Consider the following 17,587-nt stretch of genomic DNA (forward strand, 5'->3'; position numbering starts at 1 on the left):
TATAAATACTGTAGCAGAGCTTAGGTTGATATTGCAGTGTACAAAATAGTTTTTCATGTCATTACATAATTATCAAAACTAAAAGATACAATAAAAAAGGTAGACATTATTTTAGCTCATTGTCTCCTGTTTTTTTATATTTTATTGCTAGTTTTGTGTAAAGGTTTTTAATGGAAATGATGTGGCAATATTTGAGGAATCAGCAAACATTTCAGTGATCTTCATGTAAATTTGAAAATACGTGGAAAAAGCAATTTTCTGACTTTGCACACATATAAATATAGCTGCTGAATGTCACTGAAGTTTTACTGTTCTCCTGGGAAATTACTGGCCTTGAGTTCCACTATATTTTCATGTACTTTCACAGGGTAATAATGCATGCTGTAGTGGTTTATATTCTAGAAAGAACATCTATCCTGATCCATTAACGAAATCCTCTGAGTTCTTTTTTAAAATGTATACATGAAAACCCAAAAGATTGGTTCTGAAAATGAGTACAGACATTGAAGCAAACAGAAGAAGAAATAAAAACAACAAATTAATTGAAAGAACTGGATGCAACAAATACAATTTAAGAGTATTTGACCTTATTACATTTTCTAAAGTGTTGCCTCGTGACTGAAGATTGTCCAGCAAACACAACATGCTGTGGGAAAAAAAGCACAGGACACCTCTGTGAACTGTATAGGGAAAGAACTAAAAAAGAAGGGATGATAGTGGGAACATGAAGATTGTTTTTGGGCTGACTTGCAACACAACCACAAGGATTTTGCAATAAATTTGCGACACAATCACAAAGGACGCCTTCTTCTGCAAAGTAGGTTTGCTGAGTTGCAGAGGTTTGTTTTGTAGTGCCACACTTTCTCAGAAACTTTTGGAAGGAGAAGTATGTCTAAACATGGATAAAGGGCAAATATATGTTTTTCTGTCTTCAGATACTACGTAAATCATGATGACAGCTTTTCTCTAAGCTATTCCTTGTAAAAATTAGACTTTGTATGTATTCTCCCCTAACCATTTTTCATCTTCACCTTTGATATATATCCTCCTGCCTGCCTTCAGGTTCCTTTTTGTAAAATCTCAACTGAAGCCACAATGTGCAGTTTAATTGCAGTGTTACAAAATGCACATAGGGAAAATGAAATTTAATAAATTACAAAAACTATGTTTAAACAGAAAAATCCCACAGGCTCAGTGCCACTGTGATAGATTTGTTCTCCACATATAAAGCTCATTTTTACATATTTAATTGTGATCTCACTTGCTATAAAAGACTGGGCTTCATTGGATTGCTTAACTTTCAACTCTCTTATCACACTTTGCTAACATCTTGCTTTGCAGACTCAAAGGCTGCCTGAGGCAAAAAAATAGGTTTTGTGAGTGGGAGGTGGTTGGGAGTGGAGAAATATAAAAAATATAAGCAAAAATACCACTCTTTGGATTTCAAGAATTTGCAGTAAAGAACACGTTGAAAGAGATGATGGCAAATTTGCCTTTTGCTCTCTAATTACATGTGAACAATAACCTACATCTAATTAGTATAGTTTTGATATAAAACTACCACCACAGAAAAAAATGATTGTCAAAATCATTATCTGGTTCTTCTGACCAAGGTACAGGACCTTATTAAGGCAATCTGTAAGTCTGAACAGACAGAAGATATCTTTTAAAAATACTCATATGATACAATTTTCCCTTCTAAATATAGAGAATGTTTATTTATTATTCTTTTAAGTTGTACAGGGGGGGTTGGATTTTTTTATTTGTTTTAATACAAGTGTACAGAACAATTCAGGACCTTAAAAAAGTCAGTCAAGAAAATTTGTCTTTCTGTCTGGAAACCGTTCAAAGGGGCTTAATTTCAAAAGTGAAGTGAAGGGCAAAATCTTGCTTCAGATACATAAAAAAATACAAGAGATATGGGAATATATTTTCTTCAAAGGATTTGGATGACCTCATTTATGATATCATCAGCACACCACCATGGAAATATTTCCTTGTATCACTGCTGTTCTTTATTATTGCTCATAATGTATGTTTTGATTGTGTCTTGGCTGCCGTACTTAGCACTAGTCATCTCTACAAGATGACAGTGTTCCTTTATGTAAGTATAGTCTCCGTGGAAACAACGTGAAAAAAGGCTGGTCATATTTTATATCAAGATATATTTATGAACAGATTTTTAAAGGCTTAACAGATATTTTAATATATGATGAATCATTTCTAGTAGTCTCAAAGATGAACTAACTACTTATAAAAATGGCTATGACATATTTAGCTATGCACTCACAACGTATTACCTGTGTTTCTTACAAGCCCCTAATTCTCATTAATATATTAGTCCTGTAAAAAACTTACCAATGGAATCTTCATATAAGGTATTATATAATATATAAAATATAAAGAACATTCTAAAAAGTAACATCTTATCACAGAGTTCACGTTAACAAATTTCCAAAAATAATGGGGAAAAATAAGAGTAGAGTAATGCAAGAAAATGTGGTGTGTATTTTTAAATAAAGTGTCTGAATTCAGTGACTAACTAGATGAGGCCTCACTTTATCTGGTAACTAACTCAGTAATTGCAATTAGTTGATTATAAATATCACCTTAGCAAGTAAATATAATTTTATAATGAGGAAAATATCATTTTAACAGACACTATTATAATACCATTAATGCTTCTGCTAAGAGATTATGTTCACAGCACCTGAACTTAGAGTTTGCCAGAGTTATCTCAGAGAATATGTTCTAACTAATATATCTTTTAGGCCATAAGATTACATACCCTTTTGCCCTTAAATATTTCAGTCAACAATATTTGCTTTCCAAAGGGAGCAACTCTGATACTATATAAAAGGCTGTACGCATTTTTGCAAAAAATAACACAAAGCTGTACACTTGCTGTGTTTCTAGTATGGCAATATCATGTCATAAAGTAATAAGCAACACATCTAAGGTAATTGTTGCAGGGGAGATCCACAAATCATAGTTTGATTTCCTTTTACCACAATGATAGTCAGGTTACATTCAGCAAAATATGAAGGAAATGTGTTTAGAATAACATTTGTAATATATCAGGCTCCCTCCCATAAGCTGTTCAAAAAAGAGTCTCCACCTACAGGTCCTCTACATATAAGCGTATAATGTTTGTGATTGTTCGGGCTAATGAATGGAATTACTGATGCTGTACCACATACCTACTCTAAATTGGCTATACACCATTTTAAAATAAGACCCAGCCTTGCTCATTCTTCATCCAGTTGTCCTACCCTATTCTTACAAATGGAACTAGCAAGATGAAGATTTTAGTATTGCATCTTCTCTTCATTCACACACATTGATAACAAATTCCTCCCACGTATATAGCAAAAGAACATAGCTATTGAAGAAAATGTTAGCTAATGAAGTGACCCATCTCTTTTGCTCAACTCACATGAAAAAATCCCAGTGGTCCTGATATGTATGGCATTTTCATTCCCAGCAGATACTTCACTTGTGAAGTCACGACATGTGTAGCTGCTCCTGTTGTCATTGCACTTATCACTGGTTCTGTCAACAAGAAGGTGGCACTGCCCAAGTGCAGCAGAAACATCGCTACCTAAAAACCAAAGGTGTATATGTATATTTATCAGCAATCACAACAAAATGCAGTGGCCTGATGGTAGGGCCATGAAACTGAATCTTCTTAATAAACTGTAAGATAAATCAGCATAAAATACAGAAGTTTTCTGAAGAATGAATAAAGCTTAGAATGGAACACATTGAGCTTTTGTGGGTTTACCTATGCTCTCTTGTTCACCTCACTGCTTTCCCAGATGTAAGTATTTGTTTAGTGACAAAAGCAGACTCAGAGAAGCTCACATATGCAATGCTTATTGTTTTCTCCTGCTCAAATATGTGAGCACAATAAACAGTATAAAAAAATCAACTAATCAGAGCAACATAAAGAAAAGAATTCATATTCTCTAGACGCATGATCAGACTGCCTAAAATCATCAGTGACTAAGAGCTGAACCAGTAGGATCCGGGAAAGGTGAGGGTGGTGCTAACACTCCTTCCATCACACTGCTATCCAGCTTGACTAAACAAAGAGCTACGTCTTGGTCCAGCTTATTTATTGGCATTATGTGGATATTGTGACAGTATAATGATTCCCAATGAATGTAGTTTCAACAGGTACCAAGCTTATTAGGTGCTAAAACTAGTGAGATGCGAGCTCGGTCCTGCTCCAGGCCGCCGTGCCTTTGGTTTCCTGGTCCCATGCAATCACGCAGCTCCTTTGCCCCTTGGGTGGTGGAGAGGCTGGAGGCGGTCAGTGCCCCACCAGGTCCCCTCTGGGCCAGCGGCGATGTCCTCTTTCCCCAGCACAGATCCCAGGCAGAACTGCTGACTTGTGGGGCCAGCTGATCCCACGGGGCCTGCGGGACCAGCGTGCTGAGGGAGGAGGGCAAGTTTCCCCAGCAGCAACAGTGGAGGAAAAGGGGAAAAGAGGGAAAGTCTACCCACAGTCTCCTGCTATCCCACTGACCCCCTGCAAAGGGTTCCGTACACCACAACACGTGGTGCTCCCATGCTACAATATCATGACAGCAAATGTGTCAAGTCTCGCTGTAGTCAAGCAGCCAGTGCCTTGAGTTACATCAGGTTCATACTTTGAGGTTTCTGGTTTTGCAGGTGTTCAGGGAAGGGAGCTACAAAAGTTGCTTCAAATCACAGGGGATATAAAATACTTTTTTTCTTTACAGAGAAACAAGGATGTTTGTATAGTTATTTGTTCTGTATAAACAAATTTTATAAAGTTAGAGTAAAAGTAAAATATTTTAACAACCTTTAAAATCAAATTCCTATACATTTGGGAAATACTTGAAATAACTTAGAATATCTGCATACAATCAGATAATTTAAAACAGGGAGACAAATTCAACATCTGACTTCATAAACGCAATCCCATATACAAACTGGATTTCACCTCTAGAATAAGGAGTAGACTTTGGCCCAACTATGCTCAACCTTGAAGATTTTTTTCCCCTTTGTTACAACTTTATGGAAGTTATTTCAGATTATAAGCATATAATGAAAGAATAATACTCTTCTTTAATCCAGAAATCTGTTTACAACCGTGGTAGATGCTTCAGAGCAATAAATGACAAATATAAAAAGTAATATGTGTACTACTGCATTTTCTCCCCTGATCCCAGACTGCAATCACTTTTTCCTCTGAAGAATGAGATTTGACAGCTCTTCTTTTTTCTCTGAAAAGGTTGTTACATACCTACAGATGCTATTGTGGCTTGCTTAACACTTAATCCTTTTTTGGACCATATTAAGTTACTCAAATTTTATCCCACTGCAATGAGTTCTGGAGACTCATTAGGTAAAAAGTGGCTTCTACCTTTTATAGTCTTTTGTATTTGCTATTCTTCTGTCTGAAAAGTTATATGCTCTTGGCTGAGAGTTGTTTAAATTAAGGCTTTCTGTGAGGACTATTTTGTGCTTACCATATTAAATATAATCCTTTTGCAATATATTAGTCTCCTTTGTTGAGTTTTCTTTTTATGCTAAAGCAATGTTTTTCAAATGTTATCATTCTTTAGGCCTGAATGCCAATTGCTTTTCACCATAAATCTCACCTGTATGCAATAAGCTGCAACTATAATAGCACAGAAGAAACGAAAATACCAAACTGAATAGCTTTTAATTTACCAGATAAACCTTTAGTGAGCAATTACCTATTCCATCTGAGAGATCAAATCTGAGATTTTTTTTCTGTATTTCTGCTAATAACATGCAAACTGCTCAGTACTACAAACAATCAGAACATTGATTGCTATTCAAGATTGGACCTCAATAATGATAATTACTGTTATACCCAGAGTGAGTAGTAATTTAGTTTGTCAGGCCTAAAACTGATAATTACCAACTTCGGATAATTTGTTTAGCTGTTTGTTCTAATAGTGTGCCTATTCATATATTTGAAACATTGTTCACAGTAGCAAGGTTCAATAAGAAATAAATTCTCCCTTCACTAGTGAGTTTTTTTCCTAAGATCAGTTTGTATTCTATAGATATGAAATTTCTAAATGTATAATAGCTTAGTTTCCAGAGAATGAGATGGAGGTTTATATGGCAGTAAGCTACAGCGACAATTCTGTGAAGTACATAGTATCACAGAGAAATATTAGTTAATATTAGTGTTTCAGAGAAAACTGTTATGGTGAATTATGGGAAATGGTGTCATGACTCAAAAACTTCGCAAGTTGGTGTCAGAAAGAATTACTTCAGCATCACCCACACATTTACTTTACACTGAGATGTTTTTACTTTAAACCTTCAGCATTTTGGAGGTAAGTGACCCTCCTTCACAGGTATTAAATAAAAGGTCACAGTTAAAAAGTGTTTTTTATTGTTTGTTCAGATATGGGTTACATGGCATCCATCAAAACCAGAATTTCAGATGTGCCATTTATGTAGCCACTCAATTAAACAACAAGCGGAAGCCTATGCTGGTCTTGCACATGGTCTTTTAACGTAGAAGATAACTCCAGATTTCCAGAAACAAAGGCAAGGCTTCATCAGCATATGCATCCTACTTTTTACATTATAGTTATTATAGTTATTTTTACATTATAGTTAAATAAACTAAATGTGTGTCCTTATGTCTTCCATAATGAAGATCTCACAAGGAAGACACCAGGACAGAAAACATTTGGGGAGGAAGGTGTGATTCTCAGCATGAGCAGGCATGGGACATTCCTACTGTCCTTGCAACGTTAGTAACGTACAAAAACTGCTTAGATGAACGGGGAAAGAAGTTCTTCTGAAATAAGCCCCTTGAATCTACTTGCATGTGAGTCTTCTTGACAGATATACTCAATACAGGTGGTATTTGTACAGTCCTAGATCAACTCTCAAGTTACCACTCCATGCTGGGGAACAGACATACAGTCCATAGCTTGGCGACCACTGCGTTTTGGATAAACGTTGTCTGAGACTAAGCTGAGCTGACAGCACCAAATTGCATCACATTGCACCATGTCATAAATTTTTTCACTCTCTAAGCAATAATCAAAATGTAAAAGGATGTTCAATATTCTTAAAGAAATTTTCAATTATTTCATCTACTATATCTTCCCTGTGGTCCTGATGCTCCTTTTCATAGGTTTCCAATCTTATTTTCTGATATACCATGTGATTTTTCTTCCTTGGTAATGTACGTAAACAGTAGAGGAAGCTGACAGTGAAGAGTCAGAACAACAAAAATAATATACAGAATTCTGTCAAAAGAAAAGGGTTTTTTGTTTGTTTGTACTAATACTGATCTGTACTAAAACTGTATAAGAAAAAAAAATCACATATTATAGCAGTATCTCCATCATTTTTCATTTTTCAAAAATTCAGTTCCTAGGGAAGGAGGGAATATTTCAGAGATAGAACAATCACAGTAAAAAAATTATCTGAAAGGCGTATGGTTCTTGCTTTTTTGTGCAGCTTTTTCAGTACATCTCATACAAAAAGTCTCATTAGGAGGAAGTAAATTTCTTGAGATGAATTTTGGTTTCACCAGATTTACATTCCTGATGAAATTCATATGAATGAAATCAGAAGGAGGCTCCAGAGAAAGAAAAAAACAGACTACAGGGGAAAGTCAAGGAGAGCAAATGCACAGTACAGGGAAGAAAAACATGGAAATAAATTATAAGACCAAGTGATTAGACAGAACTCTGAAGTAGAGGGAGGTGGGATTACCAAAAAAAGAAAAAAGTGAAAAGAAAGAACCTATAGATAAAAGTGGAAAGCAAAAGTGAGAATGGAAGAAAGGTGATGCAAAGGGTATCTTCTCTTACAGCTGTCTTTACTTGTCCATAATTTTACCCTGTCGAGTAGAAGACGACGAGGAGGAATTAACCAGGAGAAGAGAAATGAGTAATTGTAAAAGCAAACCCTTCTTTGTTCATTCGTGCAAGCCCTTTTGGTTCTTGTCCACTTCCAGTCCTTTCATTCCCCAACAACGAGCTGTTTATTATTGTTAAAATTCCACTCCCGCCGTGTTGTCCATCAAACTTTCTGGCCAGTAAAAATTTTAATCACACAACAGGCTCTTGGGAAATCTGTAATATCAAACTTTCTGTCTACAGCAGTTGAAAGTCTGATATTATGTTACCTGTTGCATGAATTGCATTTTGGAACACAGATTTTTAGAACGCTCAAAACTGCACATGATGCACGTGCTGCTGCTTCTGAACTTTCAACAGAACAAAAAGTATAACGTGGTTCTCTTTCAGGATTATTTGCTGCACAGGCTAAGGAGACTAGGTCAGCCACGGGGAATATCTCTTGGAAGGCAGAGGTATAGACTGTGAGCATCTCCTTTATTATTTTGCATCTGCTATGTCAAAATAGGAGGTTGCAAAAGTAAAGGCATCTCAGGAGGTTCTGAAGACCACTAGCCATACACATGCAGAGGTCAGCTTGTCTGAGTCTCCAAAATTCTTTTTGATCTGTTTCAATAGACATTATAATTGGTAGCCTTTGGTCTTTTGAATTATAGCTCTTAAGGAAACATTTTTTAGCTTCTGATGGTGTGAAGCGAGCTTTTCTCCCTCCAGGACCTGGAAAAGACATCTTTCAGTGGCCTTTCTGGACTAACATGTAGTATGTTTTACTGCAATTGTGAAAAACAGGACTCCCACCCAGCCTAGTTTTCCTTTTTAAGTTACGGAAGATCTGCCTATGAGAACCAAAGCTTTCCACTGTGATAGAAAAGGAACCCTGATTATCACTATATAATAGACCATTTTTTTTTAGTTCATAAAGAACTATGTATAACAGAGAATAGTGCAGCATAATTTTCCCCTCGAGTAAACAAACTATTGAATAAGAATATTAGCCATATGAAAACACAGTGCATATTTAAATGTGCTCCTTCCTTACTAGGTAAACTGATAACAGACCATCTAAATATGTTCTCCAGATAAGCAGTGCCTAACTTACTTTTTTCTAGCATCAAAATTGCTTTTCTTTACTCTCAACAGCAAGTAGCTTTCTTCTATTTATTCAGCATTTCCTCTATTTATTTAATGCTAAATTTCCATTTAATGTATTTCCATTTTTAGTTTAGTATAGACACATATATTCATGTAATTATCAGCATACTAACAGGAAAAATATATATATACCCAGCATTTTTTTTAGGAATTTTTGATGCTATAAAGGCATCATCAAATTCTAATTACAAAATCCATCCATAGCAGTTTGTTTCATTCTGTCATTTCCCTGCCCCACCAATACCTCTGATGACATTTTTATTTATTTTCTTGAATATTTTGCATCGAATTACTTGTATGATCTTTCCACTATGAACTACTGAACTTTTCAGTTTTCATATATCAGTTTAACCGGTATAGAGCACAGTAACTCTGGCCCAAAACCTAGGGGAGAGGAGAAGCCTTTTTAATAGCAGGGAATATTTCCATTAACTTGGTTAGCTTTCCATGTGCTGTTTACCTTTATAGAGTTGCAATTATATACACGTAAAAAAATATGTATTATACCTTCCATTCTGCTTCTAAAAATGAAATAGTCTCTATGAATGTATTACATTAAATGCTTGTGGTAACTAAAGATTTTATTTTATATTTACTTCTCTTTTAATTCTATGTTATCTTCATAAGAGTGCCCCTTAAAATAATCTCTACTTTCCTGTATATCCAGTCTTGGACGTCAACCAAATATCTTCCGTCTTTTATGAATATGCCCTCAAACATTAGATTTAAAAAGTGATTTAGGAATCTAAAATTAATTGCTTGAAAAAAATTTAGGCAGCTAAACCAAAAAGTTAAGAACTCACAATCTCTACCTATTTCTGTCTGATGATCATGAAGTAGCTCTAAATTCACTTGGTATCTAAATCCCACTGAGATTCACAGAGCCTACATTCCCTGAAGGGCTCAGCCAGCCTGCTCAGAGCTTATGTTCTTCACAAAAGACAAAGCAGTCACCAGCAGTTTTGCTCAAAAATGTAGCTTTTCCTTTGGCCTTCTCTCTCTGAGTCACTTTTTTTCTTTTTTGTCTTTTTTTCTTTAGCGTTATTTGCTGCTTATAAAACTTACAAGGAAACCTGGAAAAACAGTATCAAATCACTTTTCTGGCCAAGGAAGTTGGAGTCTTTATCTCCTTCTACTAAGAAAGAACCAGCTATTTTGGAGCAGGACATTGCATCCCCTCTGTGGAAACTGAGCAAAGGAATGGAACAGTCATAGCATCTGCTGTTTTTTGTGTAACAGACTGGTTAGATGACTGCATTTTATATATATATTTTTTTTAATATAGAGAAACAGTTTTATGGACTGACACCAGAACCCCGCTCTGCTCCCTTCCCAGATGAGTACTTACCAAATAGCATAGGGAACATGACAATTCCACTTCTTGTGGACATTTCATGTATTTCAGGACAACTTCAACAGAAAACTGTTTCTCCAAAATACATCATAATATTCCTCTTGTCCCAGAATAACACATCTAATCTGGGGCTATTCATTATTTTTACTTTAGTCTGATAAGAGGAAGCAGATCACTGACTTAGCTCTCTCTGTTACCAGCAAGAATCGCCTTGTCACCTTAACTGGGAAGTGCAGTAACTGCTAGCCAGGAGACTGGGATCTTAACAGCATCAGGGACAATGGCAAGTTCTAAACAAAATTTAATCACAGCTTTGGTCCAGAGCCCACTGGAATGTCCTTGATCTCTAACTTCAAGGCACTCTTCTGGGATACGAGAAATAAGTATTTTAATCTAGTCTCTATGTTCTAGACAAATGCCCTAATCATTAGACTTGCATAAAACACTAGCGGCAGCACTACAAGCAGGGGTTGTACTAGTAGGATTCCACTGAAAGTGACATTACTGAAGTGGGAGAGGAGCCCAGGTCCTGTTGCATATGCTTGGCACAGTTCCCTGTCAGCCCTACTTTGAAGATTCAGGCAGAGGATTTTCTAGTTCTCCTCATTCCAATCAGGTTTAGATGTGACATAGGCTGAGATAACTCAGCTGGAGCAGTTTAGGGCTTATATAAAAGCACAGCTTCTCAAAATGAAAAAGTAAGAGATCTAGAGGATTTAGAAACCTCAAGGGATTCTCCAGCAGCTAGGCAAAGTTTTTCTGCATCAAATTTTGAAGTTAGATCAAATGCAGGCACCAGCTTCCCACTTTAGCCATTCTGTTCTTTAACACGTGAGCTTCTCTGAGGACCATGTAAGAGATTGTAAGGCTCTGAGGCCAACACTGCCACATGAAGAGCTCTGTATATGCTCGAAGGACTTCACGTGGTTATGAGCTGTGAGTCCAGTTTCACTCTGCACATGAGGCAGTGTTGTTTGGCACCCATTGGTGCAAAAACGCAGCTCATTCAGAGGCCAGGCACAATCAACATCAGGCCTGCTTTATGCTGTCTGTGGGATTTCCCTCACACTCAAGTCATAATTCTGTGACCAATAAAAGAATCAATCAAATAAATAAACAAACAAACAGAAATAACCATGCTTCTTGATTTTGCTACTGTCCAACATAAGCATATGCCCCAGTTCCTGCTGAGCATGCTGGCCACTGAAGATCGCCTTCTGAGCTCCTTATTTCTTCTTCTACATAGCAGAGGGATCCAAAGCACCAAGCATAGAGGATCGGAATTCCTCTCAGGAGGTCAGGTACCTGGCCTGAGTGCTGGAATATTTCTTCCATTTGTGGATCTAGGCCTTAATATTTACAAGGAAAGATGGAAGCCCTCTTTGAAGACTTAAGCAACTGGCAATGGATAAAGGGACTCAGTGTTTGTGGTCAGAAGAAGAAAAGAAAAAAAAATAAATAAAAGACCTCTGATCATTTTAATAAGCTTTGGAGAATCATTTGAAGACATCTGTTTTACTAATTTATTTTGCTTTAATGATGGGTGTGTGAACTCTAAAGAGAATTTAAAGATATTTATTTTTCCTACTGGTTTTTATTATTGAATATTGTATACTATTTCTTTTCAAGCCAAGAGCAATAGAAAACCTTGGAAATATGGAGAACGAACAGCAAGTGAAGAGTTGAGTGAATGTGGTTTTACTTCATATTGCAAAACTCTAGGATCATGTATACAGACAACTAGTACATCTCCACTACAGAACAGTAAATTCTTAAAACTCATTAATTTCATCATTCATGAGCATCTGACCAGACCCCTACTCAGTTTTTCTCACAGAAGTGAAAAAATGTGATACAAATGTCATAACTGTCACAAATACATCAGTAGCATACAGATTATGTGTTCACTACCTACCTGAATGAGTCCTCCTAAAAATGAAACTGCTGCAGCAACTCCAATCCTCTGCATTTCAAACTCTGAGAGGCCCAAGACTCCTGAATTATTGTTTATAGTGAAATTAGTGCTGACTGAAGGTACAAGACGTTCAACTGCATTGGCAGATATTAAGGAAGTTAAAGCAAAAGTTCCTATAGAAAAAAAAGCCACAGATTAGTTACCAATAGCCCTATATCTGCCTGTACTCATCACTAATGGTCTCTTTTTCAAAACTTGGCCATTATAAGTGAAAGCGCTCTTTTGTGCATTCCCATCATGCTAAGAACAAATTTTATAGTCTTTTTTTGCTTAACACAAATTTCTACATGTAAATCTCTTTTGTACCTGACACACAAATTAAATGTAAATTTTTGGTGAGCATATTCATGAAGACACATTAACAAAAGAGGCTGGAACAAAACAATTCACAATGAGTTCAACATACCACAGATGCACAGACTCACTATGTGTGTGATGAAATGATTTTTTTGACTGAGAGTCCCAAATGTTCACCATTCAAACTTTTAGGGCAGTCAATTCATGCTATATACATAGTACCCAACCCAATAGAGTTAGAAGATGTGTAGGCTCAAAAATGCAACAAACAAGCAAGCTGCACACTAACAAATGGAGGCAGGTTATGAGAAACATTTATTTGCTGAAAGATGTAAAGCAAGTTTAGTGACAGACAGATAAAGAAGGACGATAATTCCATATTAAAAGGCACAGATGCATCACCAAAAGCTCTAAGATTATAAGAAATGTACTACTATGTCAGTTCAATAGTCCATCTGGCACAATACTCTGCCTCCAGCTGCGGCAATCAGAGGTGTTACTTAGGGAAAGCACACAAGCCTGGCCCCTTTCTGTGGTCCATTCCACTCGTAATCCCCCGGCACCCACAACTGCTGTCTTAGGAATGTTAGTGTGTACACATTTGTGTGGATCTTTTACAATTGGTTTATAGGTCAGAATTCATGAATTTGTCTAAACTCCTTTTTGAACCCTCATATACTTTCTGCCTCCACAATCTTCTCTGGTATCAAGTCCCAGGACTTCACTATCAGATGTAGTATCTTCCTTAATCTATGCTTTTAAAGTGATCTCTTACCAGTTTCATTGAGCATGCCTAACTTCTAGTGTTGCAGGATCTGCTGAATACAGTTCTACCTTCACCTCTGGTGTATGCCTCCGCAGTCATTTTCTCTCCCAGCTGAAGAATCCCACTCCTTATAGGACAAGTGTTCCATCTCCTAATCATTTTAGTTGCCCTTCTTTGTACTATCTCTAACTCCACGCATCTGTCTTGAGATGCGGAGACCAGAACTGTGCACAGTACTCACAATGCAGTTGCACCAAGATGCTACATAGTGCCAAAATGAAGTTCTCTGTCTTATTCTCAATAACCTGCCTGATAATGCCCAGTGTCTTGTTATTTTTTTCAGCTGCAACTGATCATTGTGATGGCAATTTTAGATAACTGTCAATGATGACCCCAGATTCTGTTCCCTTAGTTGCATCTGCAAGCTCTGAATTCAGCCTCAAGTAGGCATAATTTAGATTTGTTTCCCTCAGGTGCATTACCCTATGCTTATCTACATTCAGACTCACATGCCTTTTTGCCCACACCCTCAACTGTGCAAGGTCCTTCTAGCTTTCCTAAGCAACAACGCAATGTTTGATTACCCAGGATGGTATCATTCCTAAAACTGGAAATCTGTCTGTCCTCTCCTTTCTCCAAGTCACTGATGAAGACATTGAGTAAGACTGGTTCCAGCAGCAATTCTTTGAGCTACCAGGGACTCCTCCATCCTGAAAAATGACAACTAAGCTCTATTTTTTGCTTCTTATCCTTTAATCAGAAAACAAATAATAAAGTAACTTTTCTCATAATACAAAGACAATTTAGTTTCTTTAATAACCTTTGGTGTGGAACCTTATCAGTGGCTCTTTGACCATTCAAATATTTCATATCTAAAGTGTTTCTTTCTCCACATGCTTACCGACTCTCTTACAAAACTCCAGGAGGTTAGTCAGGTAGGATTATTCCTTTGCAGAAGTCAGTTTAATTCCTTTCCAATAGACTGTGATTATACATATCTTCAGTGCTTTTATTTTCTATTACAGACTATCTTGTCAAGAGTGAGACAGGTCTGCAGTTCCCAGAATTCCCTCCAGAGCCCTTCTGATGGATGAAATTACACTGGTAACCTGCCAATCCTGTGGCTGACTGTAGTGACAGGTTATATGCATTGCCCAGCAGTCCTGCATTTCACATCTGAGTTCCTTCAAAATTCCCAGGGAAAAGCCTTCCAGCCCTGGTGATTTATTGGGATCTATCACATCTGTTTACTTCAGGTTGATCTAGCTCTACTGATTAATGTGGCACACAGAACATATGAAGTGTAGGAATCTCCTCAGCACCTCCAGTAATAGAGGCCAACAGAAAGAAATCACTGAGCTTCTCTGCTAGGGCCTCATCACGGAGTGTGCGTGTTACACTTTTGTAATAAAGACATCCCACCAGTTTCCTCCCAGGCTTCTTGATTTTGATGTATTCTAAGAATTTTAACTATCAGTTTGATCATCCTCTCCATGGCACTCTTCAAATTGTTTTTAGCCTTCTCAGCTTCCTGGATGTGTTTGACCTACCACATTTCATGGGCTCTCCTGTTCATCTCATTTGGTCAAGCCTTCTATTTTTTAAGTGCTGAACTTTTCCCTATGATAGCCCTCTGAACCATGAAGGGGTTTTTTGGATCACATTTTCTTTTTTGAATCATGAGACACACATTTCCTGAGTTTTTTGTACGATATTTTTTAACAACATTCAAGATACTTGCAGGTGTTTTGCTTTTAAGGTTGCTCCTTTTTTTCTTATGAATTCCTGCATTTTTACATTTTTCTTGCATAAGACTGGGTTTGAAAATGGTTTACAGAAAATTCTACTTGAAATCAAATTCTATGTATGATATTATCACAAAGATGTATCCAAGGATCCTCCAAGTTCACTTATATCAAAAGTAGGCAAGAAAAAGTCTATGCAGTGATTTGTTGCTCAGGTAATCTTTGTAATTAGATTAACCGTGTCACAAGAGAGACATTTCAAGTGAGTAAAAGTTCACAGAATTGGGTGATTGATGAATTTCACGTTTCATACAAATGACCTTACTAATAAAGATCATTCTTGCAGCTTGTATACATATAGAGAGCCCCACTGATTTGCAGAAATTCTTGGTAGAAGAAATTTTCACCATTCATACAAGAGGACTTTCAGAGAACTTGGGGATCTGAGGCAGGCAGTACAAGTTCTTCTGCCAGAGAAGAACTGTTTGGGGTTTTTTGTTGTTGTTGTTTTAAGATTAAATTCTAGAACATACACCTGTGAAAAGAACAGGTTTCCATGAAATGGACCATGCAAGAATCCACATCTGTGGAATTGTGGGCTATTTGGCAAATCATCCACTGAATGATACTCCCTCCCAAGAATATAATATCTGACTTAGCTGCTTATATTTATCCATTTCATAATCTGCTGTTTTCATTACTAGAACTTATGTCAACTATATACTTATTTATCTATCATCTTTCCCACATAAGTGTGAGAGGTCCTTGTCTGTCTAATAATGTTATATAAAAAAGCTGACAATCTATTGCTAGATTAGTTCAGTTTTGAAATATTCATATTTTTATATCTTTAATTTAAAAACTTGTTAAGTAAAAAATGGAATCTCTCTCCAATCAAGTACTAAAATTATGTTCCAAATTCTAAATTTTCATTTTTAAATGTTTCTCTTTCTTACATCAGCTGAGTACGTTCCATTGCTCATTACAGCATCAAGTCACTAACAGCATCCACAGATCCTTCTCAGATACCAAAAGACACAAATACTTTCTATGCATTTAGAGAAAACAAACTTTCAGCTTTCCCCTTGCCCAAGACAATTTACAGCTGGCCAGTAGTTTTAGGTAAATCAACTGAATACTGGAAGGCCTGGCATAAGAATTATGAGTCAGCCAAACACACGATTGACAGCTTTTCCTCTAAAATATGAACAAAAGCCACTGAAGAATTGCTAGTTTATTGTGTCCATGTCTCAAGACCCAAAGATACTGACATAATTCAGGTCTGGTTTGCCAGATATTGCACAGGGGTTAGGCTATGCATGTAGATAGATAGATTGACAGATACCTATTTCTAAGAGGTCAAAGGAGACAATTAATGCTTGCTGATCCAGGCCCTGCCCTACAGAATCACAGAATGGTTGAAGTTGGAAGGGACCTGTAGAGATCACCTAGTCCAACCCCCCTGCTCAAGCAGGCCTTGAGCATGGCCGAGCTGGAAGGGATACAGGATGCTACAGGGAGGGTCAGGTAACATGGAGCATGTGCTACTTGTCCAAGACTGTGTCTGGCCATATATTCAGCTGGGTTGTTGTTAGGGGTATGCTACTTCTGGGCTACCATCTCCTCAGACTTGTCCCTACTGAACTTGGTGAAGCCCCTTTTAATGGGGACGTGGATCTTCTGATGCACTGGGAACTCAAATTCATACAGCACAAGGTCTCCACCATGCATTCCCTGCTCTGCACCTTGGTGCAGATAGACATGATCAGTTTCTCCGTGTGAACCCACGCCACTGTGTCCTGAGGCTGCCCACATGCCCCCTGCATCCTGTATGCAGCCTGTCAGCATCAGCACAAGACAATGTCTTGTTGATGTGGACAGCAGAAGCACTTCAGGGACACACAGTCAAGCCCATCTTTCCACAACTCTTTACCATTTACTTGTTAGTACAGATATGGGCAGCCTGTCGGATCTGCTGAAGGTAAGTAAGTACCTCATAACTACTAGCATAGTAGTCAGTGAAACACCTTTTGCTGCCTATCTATTACGCTGTGAATGGAGAGGCAATTGTACTGAGCTGTATTGATGCAGCTCATTGGGAGAATTTCTAGCTTTAATACAATAGCAAGTAACAGGCATAGAAAGTTTTTTTGTGAGAAATGGTGGGTTTGTGTTTTAGCCAAGTGAGAAGTAAGGTGTGTTTTCTGTGTTTTAAGAAGCATTTGAGCCTTTTTCATTCCTATTTGCAAATACCTTCTTGGTTGAACCCTTTGTTAAAGTCTTGGCCTGCGGCAGATTAATAGAGTAGAGTTAAACTACAAAAACCCTTAATAAACTACATTTACAAAGGAAGTGTCAATGCAATACTAAATTACAGTAGTAGGAGTAACTCCAATATCCTTA

At 37.2% G+C, this 17,587-nt stretch overlaps 1 protein-coding gene across 2 annotated transcripts in view; it reads right to left on the reverse strand.

Annotated features, from left to right (window-relative positions):
* SLC26A7 (solute carrier family 26 member 7) overlaps nucleotides 1-17,587 on the reverse strand; it is a 73,573-nt gene that overhangs the window by 40,670 nt on the left and 15,316 nt on the right. For both annotated transcript variants that reach the window (XM_064507759.1, XM_064507758.1), the window contains exons 3-4: nucleotides 12,313-12,489; nucleotides 3,437-3,597 (exon numbers count right to left, since the gene is read on the reverse strand). In XM_064507759.1, the coding sequence (XP_064363829.1) occupies nucleotides 3,437-3,597; nucleotides 12,313-12,489 (338 nt within the window). The remainder of the gene's footprint in view (nucleotides 1-3,436; nucleotides 3,598-12,312; nucleotides 12,490-17,587) is intronic.

This window comes from Dromaius novaehollandiae, chromosome 2 (genome assembly GCF_036370855.1).
Source record: "Dromaius novaehollandiae isolate bDroNov1 chromosome 2, bDroNov1.hap1, whole genome shotgun sequence".
Classification (NCBI taxonomy): domain Eukaryota; kingdom Metazoa; phylum Chordata; class Aves; order Casuariiformes; family Dromaiidae; genus Dromaius; species Dromaius novaehollandiae.